General features: G+C 45.2%; 1 protein-coding gene across 2 annotated transcripts in view; it reads left to right on the forward strand.

Annotated features, from left to right (window-relative positions):
* The window catches only part of LOC146647155 (latent-transforming growth factor beta-binding protein 2-like), a 92,760-nt gene that overhangs the window by 2,035 nt on the left and 77,599 nt on the right, over window positions 1–13,126 (forward strand). For both annotated transcript variants that reach the window (XM_085392421.1, XM_085392422.1), the window contains exon 2: window positions 1,522–1,595. In XM_085392421.1, the coding sequence (XP_085248547.1) occupies window positions 1,522–1,595 (74 nt within the window). The remainder of the gene's footprint in view (window positions 1–1,521; window positions 1,596–13,126) is intronic.

Below are 13,126 nucleotides of genomic sequence, written 5' to 3' on the forward strand. Positions count from 1 at the left end.
GATGATGTCAGCGCTCACATGTACCTTTCTCTCTGCGTAGCAGATGTGTTATGTTGTTTTGGTCTGAACCATTAAACCTGAAAAAACCAGCACATTCGGACCAATCCATCACTCAGACATCGAGGTGCTGTCTGTTTAAAGCAGCGTGCAAAGAAAATCGCTCGGCACAGGATTAGATCCAACATGCTTTATTGCAGGATAGGGCGAATGCCTTACTTGATGTTGCCAAAAACACATATTCCAGCGTTGAATGAATGGGGTTCTTTGAGTTTTCGAGCAACATAAAGGTGGGCGTTGCGTAAATCTGCGGGAACATTACCTTTTAGTAGTCTGCGTGGTGATTTTAACACTTATTAGTTCAGATGAATCATCTGCTGCTTGTTAGAGAAAGTGTTCGCATGACACATTTCCTCTTTGGAATTCCCACTCGCTCATTTACCGTACCCCGCAGCACTGGCAGAGCTGGGCTCACTTAGCTCTCCTTTACATTAAACTTGACTCAGTGTGACTCCTCTTTCTGTTTTCGCTGCACCTGTCAGATAGGTGATTGATCCAGATAGCTCAGCGGTGAAATAATTCTATGCCTCCTAATGTTAAGGTTTAAATAAAAATATAACAAGGTGCGAACAAGGTGTTATCTACCTATATTTTAGCCTAGGGCATGCTACTAATATGTTGTATAAAGGTCTCCATTACATGCATAAATCCCTTGATGGAATTTGAACGTGATGACTGATGTCTTTGGCACGAGCCTGACCTGATGTGTTTGATTTATGACAAAACTAATCTTGCCAGAGGGTCCAAATAACTGCATTTTATCCCTGTGACGCCTCAGTAACACTCAGAGCATCCACTGAGCGCGATCCAACTGAGGTCAATGAGTCAATCCCCGTTATCTTCTCAAATCACCATGAGTCAGACATCCACTTACTGTAATATCTTGTGAAAAGATGATGGGGCACAGAGCCATGCCAGCGTGTTGACTGTTGCCCCAGAGTTGCTCTTGCGGTCTGGTGCCTTTTCATCTATCTCGCCGCAAAAATTGGCCTGGACTACCAGTTAGGATTAACGAGTAAAAGAATCCAGATATAGCTGTTTAAAACTTGTCATCTCTCATTTGCTCTATGATTTATAGAAGATGCAGGGTGTTTTTTCGTGTCCCGTTTGCCTCGCTTAATCCTTCCAGGGCTCAGATAACTCTGTATTTGTCTTCACCCTGGACTCTAGCATAACAGCACGAGGGACTTGTGGGTCCACACGCAGATAAAGTTTCGTGACTTGCCCTGAATTTTTTTTTCATTATTAAATAAAATGCAATTATAGCGTAATCTCCAAGTTGTTCCTATCAATAGCCTAGCCACATCAGAAGGATTTGAAACCCTTAACAGCCTTTGCAATCAGATCAGTTTGTCATGCGAGGAGGTTCACCCTACTCACAGTTATTGCCTTGTGGATTAACACCTGAGAAAAAGAACTTTTATTTCACCCTGTTTTTCTCGTCTTTTGTGATCTTTTGTTCAGGCCGAATGTCTGTGGAGGTCAGCAGTGCTGCTCTGGTTGGGCTTTGGCACCAGGAACCAACCGCTGCATAAAACGTAAGTGTCGTTAACTCAGTACCCTGTGTAAACTTTAAATAAACGTACCTTGCTTGGATATCCTTTGATTTGGCTGCTCAGTTTGGCAACCGAGGACACACAAATTGGTGAAGCGGCACACAAGCACACTGCCATGCATTATATAGAAGAGAACTTCCTCTGCTAGTAAACTTTGCAGACAGAGAGGCTTTACAATCTAAGGCCCTCAGACTGAAAAATAACATAGTAAATGGCTACTAATGACTATCCTGTCAAGCGGAATTGCCCTATGAAAGTTTTCCCTGAGTGTTATTGCCCCCATGGTCATGTTCATCATGCAGTGTTTGCCTTTTTCTTTTCATGTAAGACCCTCGCTTGGAAATTACCGACACTTAGCACTTGGCTGTCTTTGTGACAGCAGTCCTTAATTATGGGTGGAACTGCTGCTTCTTTTTATTCGACCGCAGCAGTATTGAATAACCAGATAATTAAAAGTGGAACAGAAGACACAGGCTGTGAATGAATGCAGAGCCATATCTTTAAAATGTAACACTGACCTGGGCTGAAAAAGCGCTTTTCAGCCCAGGTCAGTGTTGCTGTTTCTTTCTTTAGCTTGCATATGGACTATCTCTGGTAGGGCTGCCACAAACGATTATTTTGATAGTCGACTAGTCACCGATTATTTTTGCGATTAGTCGACTAATCAGATCATCATCCATTGGACGCAAAACTACAGCTTATTGCACCAGCAGCATCTGCTCTTATATAACTATCATTAGCTTACAGCTTTAAGTGTTTAAGGTCTGTGCTAACTAAAAATAAAGACAAGATGATAGTTTATTAAATTTTAATGAAATTTGCAGATTGTTTCGGTGAAGTTTAATAAACTCCTTGCTATCTAAAATATAACAGGACACTGGAGTATATTCTGGAGCATCTCACACTTCTGATAATCAGTTGTCTGCTTGACGTTTATTCAGCTGTGTAAAAACTATAACTTTAACCTCAGACAAACTGATTTACTCAGGAACAAATAAAATACTAAAAAAAAAAGCCAAACAATAACATTGTTAAGTTATCTAAGTGACTCATATATATTTAACCTGAGTAGCGAAAGACAGCGGTGGGTTTGAAAACGATTTGCGGGGAGTCCGGTGTTCTCACGGCGCTAGTGAGCCTAGCCCCCGGCTCGCTAACGAGCTAGTGGGTAACAGATGTCTCCGAAAACGTCGGAGCGCTTTTGAAAATATGTGGTGTCCCCGGAGGCATCTTCCTTGGGGGGCTCAAACCGGGGTAGCGGTCACGTCCGGTTGGGGGCTCTGTTGGCTCTCAGGTGACTGTTTCCTCGCGGCTGCGTGCAGCGGGGCTAGGGGAGGGTCTGTGCTGACGGACGTGGGTTACTGACCTGGCAACCTGACTGCCCCTGGGTGGGTCCGGGATGGGCGTGAGGTTCTGGGGGCGCTCCGTCTCTGGGCTGGGGCCCGGGCCGGGCCTCGGGGGCTTGGGTCCTGGTTGGTGTGTTGCCGGGGTTGTGGGCGGGTGGGTGCATGGGGGCCCGGCCCTGGAGCAGGGTGCCGCCGGTGCGTCGAGCCGCCTGGGGGGCTCTTCATCTGGTGGGGGGGATGGTCACATCTTGCAGGAGCTTTCTTCTCTTCAGGAACTCTCTGCGGGAGGGGAGATACAGGAGAGGTGGAGGAAGATCTCAGCCTGGGCGTTTACCGTCTTATGTAGTCTGGAAGATGTGTGGATGGTGGGGTGGGTGCAGTTTTCTCTGTGGTGGGGTTGGGTGGACTGTCCAGGGCTCTGTGGAGCCGGGGGGCGCTACTGCACTGGGCCCCGGTCTGATGGGCCTGGGCCCCCCTTCCCTGGCGGGTCGCGGAGGGTGGGAGTGCCTACTGGGGTCAGCGGGGGAGCTGGCCCCAGGGAGGGGTTACCTGCCCCTCCCTTCCTTCCCTCCCCATCTCCAGCTGCCTCCCTCTTCCCGCTCCTCCACAACCACCCACACATGCAGGGCCTTGGAGTGGGGGTATGTCACCAGGGTGCAGAGGAGGCTACCCCCCCCCCCCCCCCCCGTCCCCTTCTGGCTGCCTCTGCCTCAATTTTATCCCACAAACTTAGACATTCACATTATTCACACTCTCATTACACATACATATAGGATCTTGGGGGTGGGCACAATCACGGAGTCCAATTTACCATCAGGGTGTATACCTCACCCCTGACGTCGTTGCCCACCTCTCAATTTTAAATACACTTAGTCATTGAGGGCTAGCAGGAGGGACTATGCGCTTACCTGCTGCTCCATGGCAGGTAGCTCCATGCCCTCCTGGGTTTTAATTGCACCTTAGAACACATATGCATCAACACTACAATGAGCGGGTGGAGGGAGGTTTGGAGTCTTCTCCCACCCCCATTCTCTGCGGCCTGCTGGAGCGGGAGGGCTAGTAGGAGGAGTTGGCCGTCCGACTGCGGTCTGGGGTGTGGGGCCTCCCTGCTGCTGCGGAGTCGGGGTGGTCTGCCTCTCCCCACCGCAGGGAAAAGGGTAACACCACCTGGGTCTGGGTGCAATTCCCCCCTCCAGGGGCAAGGGTACCTAGACCCGGTTTGTAGAGTACGCTTGGGGAGTGTGATTGTGTGTACAGCGTCTCTTTATGTCTGTCTCCACGTTGGTTGAGTGTGGAGTGAGTGCATATGAGAGCATGAGGGTGGGAATGGATGTTTGTGTCTGTGTGTGCCTGTATGTCTGTGTCTATATGTCAGGTTGGGTATCAGACGCCACCTCTCTGGGGACACCTCAGGCCCTCCAAGGTTTGGAGGCCTATCTCCACCCACCACCACTTCCCCTGCCGGTGGCGGACTCCCTCAGGTGTCGGTGTGTTGGTGGTTCTTTGTGTCTGGGGGTGGGCGTCCGGGTACACACCGGCTCACTCCTTGGCGGCCGCTTGTCGGGGCCTGGGGCCTGGGGCTCGCTCGGCCCCCTTTGGAGGTGGGGTGCCCCCGGCCTCTCGGCCTGGGGCTCGGTCACTCAGGCGCAGCTGGCTGCCGGCGGAGCTCACGGGCGCGTCACTGCAACTCCCCCTGACTTCTGCTCCGCGGCTGCTGGGCGAGCCCTCATCTGGGACTCTCCTCAGCTCTTACTGGAACAGTGGCGCGGCTGCCCCTCTGTTGGTCTTCCATGGTCTCTTGTGTTCTGGGGGCCTCTGGATGTCTGGAGTTTTGATCTCCTCCATACCCGCTTCACACCCTGGAGGACGGGGCTGTGGCCCCCCCACACTCCCTAGCAGATCATTACATGGAGAAACCTTTGGAATGCAAGCATGCTGATCCACACAGGTATGCACACATGGGTATTCACAGACGCGGACTAAAGCTTTCTTGGCTGCTGCCTCAAAGCACACTGTGCGCTGTCTATCTTGCGTGCTGCACAATATCGTTTATTATTTAGTAAATATTGATATCTATGACTAGCTAGTTTATTGTGATGGTGCTTTGTTTTCTCTATTATTATGTTGCTCTTTGTTGTTTGCTGTCTCCTCTGTTTGTTTGTTTTTTTTTTTTTGTTTTTTTTTTGTTTTTTTTTGTTTTTTTTTTCTCCATACAGGTGACCCAGGAGTTCTTTTTTTTTTTTTTTTCTCTCTCTCTTCCCCCCCCTTCTCACCGTCTCTTCTCCCCTTTGGTTTTCTTTCTTTCTCTCCCCCTCTTTCTCTCATTCATTCCCCCTGTCCTATTTATTAAAAAAAAAAAAAAAAAAAAAAGAATCACCTGTCACTGAACTTCTTTAATTAGTATCAACACATTTGTTGTGATACAGTAATTAAAAACTGACTAATTACAGATGTAATCAGACACAGCTGTGTTTCCTTCTTCACATCATATTTGTTGTTAAAGTTTAGCTGACTAAAAGTGTAAGCAGGTAATGTGGAAGAACAGACTGACTGTTGATGGTTTTTAGCTCGGAGAGTCAACAGCAGAAGGCTTCGTCTGCTTTGTGCTGCAAGAATAGAGTTTTATGACAACAGTTAAGGGTCAGTGAAATTTTGAGCCTGGGTGATTACAAATCATTTCAAAGTTGACTTTACTAATCAGCCTTTGTACACTTCATGACAACTATTTAACCATGAATGCAAAAACAATAATCACATCCTTCCCACAGATGTATCATCACAGTAGCTAACCACAGTGCTAACCTCAATAATTACTTCCTCCAAATCATCAGCATGTTTGTTCCTACAAGACAGTTCAAAGATGTCTTACCATTAATTAAACCCCCAATATTAAACATGATCAATTTATCTTTATTAATGGGTCTTTTAATGCTGTTATAATAAAGTATTATTTAAAAAGCCAAAAAAAAAAGAAAAAAGAAAATATGTGGTGTCCTGATAAACTGAGCAGATATTTGAGGTTTACACAGCTACATTCTTGCCTGAAAATATGTTAAACGTTTATTTTGTGACCCAGAAAGAATAATAAGAGTAACATTAAAACTAACCAGCTGCCGCCATTGTTGGAAACTGCGCTGGCCCGCGCTATGAATTCTGGGACACAGCTGCTTCTTCTTCTTCTTCGGGGTTTAACGGTAGCTGACATCCTTGTACATGCAATGCTGCCATCTTCTGTTTCAGTCCGTTATTACACTCTTAAATCCTGCTATTATTCCTGCGTCTTTTGTGATCTTACAAAGCTTCAAACGACGCGTCGACTATTAAATCAGTCGTCGACGATTTTGATAGTCGACGTAATCGTGACTAGTCGACAAATCGTGGCAGCCCTAATCTCTGGGAGAAAATCCATTTTTTAGACATGCTATTTCAGATGATCCTAAAGTAAGATTGCTGCAACTCATTCCACATTTGGTTCTTGCATGTTGTGCTGTAGGCAAAAATAACAGGTTGGAATGAAAAACCTTTTTTTTAGTAAAAGTTATCTTTAAATTTTACAAGCGCAGTAAAACCCACACTGTTAAGTGACATCCAGTAAAACTGGCCATGGTTTTTTCTTTGACTTGTTTACTGTTTTCTCTGTTTTGTTTCTGCTAATTATCTCCCCCTCACACACGCAACCCCGTTTCACGCACATTTCAGCCGGTACACAGCGAGCTGATTGGCTCCAGCGGTCTTCTTATTAGATCTGCCTCCCTCGTGCTCAACACAAAGCTTCCCTCCATTTTCACCCCCCTCCCTCAATGCAGAGTTAAAGGCACACTTACCAAGGCGTAAATTACATTTAATGTGGAGCTGGAGTTACCTAAATTAAAAGAGTAAATACTTTTAATCTGCCAGATAATAACAGGTTCAGCCTAGCGCCCCTATGTTAAACAAGGCGGAGGATCTGAGCAGGCCAGGGGACTGTCTGACCATCTGGACCCTCTTACGGCTTGGCCCTGACCCAGGTCTGACTGGAGGCTATGCTATCATCAGCTGAGTGAAGCGCCACAGCCGGCAAGGTGCCAACATAAAGGCCCCAGACTGGAGCGCGGACTGGAAGCCCCCATGTAGAAGACCTCCGTGGAGGAAAACAAGCTCAGGATATCTATACTTCGTCTTTGCCCGACATCCAGCCTGCTTTACTGGGAGAGGGCAACCTGAGAAAACATGTTCACAGTGGGGGAAAGAAAAGGAACAAACGTGCCGGGCGGGAGCAAGAAGTAAAAACATAACGTGGCTGAGTTGTGTCTAGGAAATTTTCACTGAAGGGATTGAACTATTGTCTAATACAAAGTGGCGGCTGAGGGCTTCACCCGCGAGGCTGCATTGAGTGTCTAGAATCACGCTTTCCTCACAATACCTCCTTGTTCAGTTGCGTTGAGGTCAGAGAAAACGTGACAGGAACTGGATCACAGGTCGTCCCGGGAGTGCGCCTATTTTTACGTTTAAGAGCCGTGTTTATTAAAAGGTTGACGTCTCAGTCTCGGTCGTGCGTCTGATTAGAGATCGTCATCTGGTTCACTAAATCCTCGGTCCTGCCCACATCCTGGAAGGTTTGGTGCTGACTATCTCTGTTTTCAAGTTCAGGATTGATGGTTAGCAGACTTGTTTATGTATTAAAGCAAATTCCATGTGCCAAAAATAGCCAGCGAGTTCTGACTGTTAGGCTTTGAATCATTGAGAAGAACATTGCATTTCCTCTGCTGTGTCATGCTTGTTCGCCTTCTGGTGAAGTTAACTGCCTTTATTACAGATGAAAGCTTATAGGCTTTTATTACCACAGTTTTACCTAAAGAATATTAATTTTATTTATGGTGGCTTATAACCAAAGATGTATGTGTGTGTGTGTGTGTGTGTGTGTGTGTGTGTGTGTGTGTGTGTGTGTGTGTTGCGTTTGGCTGGTAAAGTGAGGCCAGGTGCAAGCTTGGCTATATTTCCATCTGTTTACTCGTAAGTAGAATCGAAGCTCCTGGTGAGTTAAATGGGGAATCTTGTTTCTGGGTCAGCACTTAAGACTTAGTTCCTCAGTGTGATGATTCACATCTGTTCATCAAAAGTGCAGTTGCACAGAAAAAAGGAGCAGAAGGAGCCCATATTGTAGCTTCCATTACTGGTGCTGTCAACAACCTCGTGACTATCTGCAGCTCTCAGATGGAAAACTGCAGATAGTTCATGGTCAAAACTCTAACTAAAACATAAGAATTTCCATCAGTTTAAAGTGTTGTTTTAACCATCAGCTCGACTAAATACATCAATAAGTAGTAAACCATAAAAAACGAGAGAAAGCAGCATGTTTGTTTAGTACCGACAAATCTGTTGCACCGGCTTCTAAATAACCACTATTTACAAAACAGTGAGATACTTAGATATGGAATTAGAGGGGAAGTTTGAACTGCTGGCATGTTTTAGAATAAATACAGTAACCCTCAATTAGACGTCTTGTACACCAGCGTAAAATTACTGTTTTAAAGTTTTGGTTTAAAACACGTTTTGAAAAAAAGAACCCAAACTTTTAAAGCCCCCTGTAACCGGAATGTAGATTTAAATCACACTACTGTGTTTTTTCCACTCATATCTTTGCGCTCATGTGGCTGGCAGTAAATCATTTTGTGGATAGGGTACTACGGATTGCTCACACGGGGGTTTTTTGTGCCAAAATGGAAGCAGTTTACTGTAGTTTGTTTAGTAGCAGCCACAGATGCTCTGTCGGGCTGCACCTAAAGCAGTCCTGCTAATATGCACAGAGTGATAATGTTAGCATGACGACTGCAGCCCTGAGCTTGTTTGCTACAATGCAAATGGGCAGCTCAGTACCACAGGGCATTCAGTGCTTCCTAGCCCAGGATCATGCAGTCAGTGTGATGTCCGTTTATGACCATGTGAGAACTGACCTGTGAATTCGAGTGGTCGTCATATGTGTTACATCCTGTGTGCTCAGTCTGAGCTCCATCCTGTTCCTCAACAAAACTGAGTATTTCAAGCAGAGAGAACACTTCTAAGGAAGGCCACCTTCTTTTGTGTGCTACATATGAGAAAGCACGGTCCCAATCTGAACTCTCTGAGTTCATGTGTTGAGTGACTATGCCGATGATTACCAATTATTATATGCATTTCATTTAGAGCTAAACATAAAACATAAAACACAGCTGTAGCTGATGAGGATTCTACAAATAGGTGAGGTATTTTCTCATAAAGCCAAACTGAAGGAAAAGGACACGAACATCTTTATAAAATTTCATCAAATACTTATGTCACTTAAAATTGAACAGTGTACACCTCATTATGGCAGCAGAGAAGACGGGAGAAGACAGATGTTCTTTATTTTAAAAAAGAAATAGAAATTTATTCAACTGCTGTTGAAATATTTCAGTCCGCGTGCTGAAAAGGATGGCTTTCCTGGGGCAACCATATCACCTCAGTTGCACGGAAGGCCCAACAGCGCCTCTACTACCTGAGGAGACTGCGGAGCGCACACATTCCCAGATCTCTGATGTTGAACTTCTACAACTGTGCCATCAGCAGCGTTCTGACGTATGGATTTCTAGTGTGGTTCCCCAGCTGCACCAAGGCCGATCAGCAAGCACTCCAGCGGGTGGTGAAAGAAGCTGGCAGAATTATTGGAACAAGTCTGCCAGAGATCAGTAATATCTTCCCCACTCGCTGTCTGAGGAGGGTGCACAGTATCCTGCGGGACCAACATCACCCTGCGCGCCACCTTTTCCATCTGCTGCCCTCAGGGAGAAGGTACAGGTCTATACAGGCCAGAACATCCAGACTGGCCAACAGCCTGTATCCACAGGCTGTGAGGCTCCTGAACTCTCTGCCCCCCTCTCACGGACAATAACCATATCCAACTTCTTAATAGCAATGAACTGGTCTGCATTGGTGCATCATATCTTTATTCTCTTCCCCCTCCTGCCCCCCCCTCTTTCTTAAATAGATAACTATCATATCTGATATCATATCTCACAGTACAATAATATTGAATGGGTGCATTGTTGTATTTTGTCATGTTTCTCAGGTCTTTGTCTGAATTTCTACGAACATTATTGCTAAGGATTGTCTTATTGCATTGGAGTCACACTGGGTTAAATATGTACACTTGGGTTTTAAGGGGTATTTATTATTTTCTTCTTTTTTTGGGTTGTATGGAAGCCCCAAACGCAATTTCATTGTTCTTGACAATGACAATAAATAAATACTACTATCTACTTTAAAAGAGCGCACTAAAGTTGTTCTGGGTTGTTCTGGCTTCGAAGGTTGATGGCTGTTTTACTAATCAGATTAATGGCATGGTTTGCCACACACAGAGTGAATGCATGGGACAATATAGAATACTTAAGGGCAGGAAACAGTGGGGAAAGGGTAACTGCAGCACTGACAGGAACTACCGTTCTTTATACCCCCGGCTCGTAGTGCTCCCCGAAGCATACGCTTTTGGATTGAGCGGCAGAATTAATTTCACCACACTATACATCACAGTGTTTTGACAAAAGCACGTGATACATATGGCAACATGCTGCAAGTACGGCTAACAGTGAGAGCGTGACCCCACAGATGGCTCCTGATTTAACCCTGTTGTTTCTTAGAGAGGGCAGATGAAAGGTGCTTCATTCACATGGAGGAATAAAGTTGTTGTCAGTCTCTTAGGCTGTTGTTGATTGACAGAGTGTAAGGTGGTAGAAAGGAGTTTCTTTTTGATTCCCTTCCAGCTTTCTTTGGCCTGCTGTGCTCTTCAGAGCACCATCCTGGCTCTAAAGTAACTCCTCATGCAGAAACATCGCTCTCCCTCAGTTTTTACCTTTGCCACCACAAGGTAACTTTCCTCTCAAAGCAAAAAAATAAAGCAAGCAACATTTTTCTCTGATTCCATCATGTCCCCAGGGTAGCTTGAGCAGGATTACAACTTTCCTGTCTGGAACACCGACAGTACAGTAAAGGCTCGACCCTGCTGTTTAAAATTTCATGGTTATCCCTTCCTACAAAGCCTTTTCTTTATAAATTAATTCATTAATTGCATTCACCGTAAAAGTATAAGACCATGCCTTCTTCTTTGTCTATTTATTCATCACAGCACTTCATTTTTGAACCTGATCTTATGTGTGAAATGCATTTAATGCTCATCTTTGTTATAACATGTGGGAAGCAGCTGGCAAAGAAACAAGTACATGCACGTGTCTTCTGACCTTCAAAGCAGTTCCCCGAAATGCAGGTCTGCCATCTTTGCTTCAGCATATTTGTTGCATCACTTTCTATTTTTTAAAAGTCTGTGACTCCCAATACTTTGACATATTTAGACATATCAAGTCATATCAAGTCAAATCTTTTGACATATGCTGAAATGAAGAATCTGGACTTGCACATTAGTGTTATTTGCACCCTTGTCTACACACGCCACATACACACTGTATGGATAAAAGTACTGAATCTTTGAATTCAGGTGTTTCCAATCTCACTGAATAGGTGCCTGAATAAAATCAAGCACCTAGCCATGCAGTCTGCCTTTACAAACGCTTGTGAAAGAAGGGGTCGTTCTAAAGAGCTCTCTGAATTCAAGCCTGGCACTGTAGTGGGATGCTACCGTTGCAACAAGTCAGTTCATGACATTCCCTCCTACATATTTTCCACAATCAATTGTAAGTGGTGTTATTGTTAAGTGGAAGCATTCACAGCAACTCAAGTTGCAGACTATCTAAAGTTACAGAGCGGGGTCACAAAGTGCTGAGGGCCACGGTGTGTAAAAGTCACAGCGGCTCTGATTCATGAGCAGTTCCAAACCTCCTCAGGCATTAACATCAGCACAGAAACTGTGTGCTGGGAGCTTCACGGCATGGCTTTCCATGTCTGAGGAGCTCCTGTAATGTGTAGGTGACCTAGTTTGTCTATTATGTGCAAAATGAGAATATTTTATAGAATATTTTATTTATTAATGGCAGCAGAAGAGTTACTGATGATAGGAAAATGTGGAAATGTGAAGCTTCTATGGGATTTCCAGAATTTAGTTCCCAACCAATATGATGAAGACAAAGACACTAAAGAAATCCTGCATTCCCACTGATTAGTCATTCAAATTCAAAAAAGAAGACTCATTAATACTCTGAAGGAGTGAATTTTAACTGACATCAGGCCTAATACCAGCGAGATCCTGGCCAACATAGCACTATTCTCTGCTTTACAAAAACAGGAAGAGGTTTTTAGGATGCTTGTGTTTCTGTTGACGTCATGTGTCATATGTGTGGATTTGTGGGGGTTGCACAGTTTACACTTTTGGGGCATGACACTCCTTTGGCAGTCCTGTAGAGAGTTATGGCCTGTTAGACAGATCCTGTAATCAATACACACCCCACTGTCCCAGACCCCATCATTAACATAGACACTGGACAGCCCGCTCTCAGTTTGTCTTCCCAAACCAGGAGTGCTGTTTTCTCCAGTCCAGCTGGTGCTTCTCATTGTAGGTTGCAATTGGGCCCTGTTTTGGCCTCCTACACCACATGTTTTTCTAATTGCTACCACAGACAAAAGTGTGGTGAAAACTATGTACTGCTCAGTGTCTGGACCCAAACATCTCCTTGTAAAATGCCTCTTTTGTTTATCATCGTTGATAAGCTGCTAAGAATTAAATAGAGAGGCGAGAGGGAGAGCGCAATTAGTCACACAAAGCTACTTCATTAACACGCGACACTTTATTCGTGACATCGTGTTGCGAGAAGTCCATCTGCTGAAGTAGATCGTTCAGCGACCCCAAGAAGAAAGCCTGAGCTTGAGTGACACTTACAGATGAACATTAACAGCAAGCACCGCTCTCCTTCAGTCACACACCGACACACACACACACTCTCACTGAGGCCACAGCCCATAGCCAACCATATATCACAGCACCCTCCTGCTTAAAGACCATATGGAAGTTGTTGGGATTGTGATCCCTCACGAGGATGGGGTTTGTGGGTTTTTGGAGAGCACCACGTCTCACAGAGTCAGCTTTACTAGCTGCAATCCCCCCCGATCCAGATATCCTCAACAGACTGGCCCAGCATGTGACCCATTAGGGGCTGAATGTGGGAGATTGAGGGGCGTGGCAGAGGCACACAGCAGCATGGCTAAAAGTAATGTATACATTGTTATGGG

The sequence above is a fragment of the Rhamphochromis longiceps genome, linkage group LG19, assembly GCF_057381845.1.
Source record: "Rhamphochromis longiceps isolate RC_006_pf linkage group LG19, R_longiceps_female_GT1.1, whole genome shotgun sequence".
NCBI lineage: Eukaryota > Metazoa > Chordata > Actinopteri > Cichliformes > Cichlidae > Rhamphochromis > Rhamphochromis longiceps.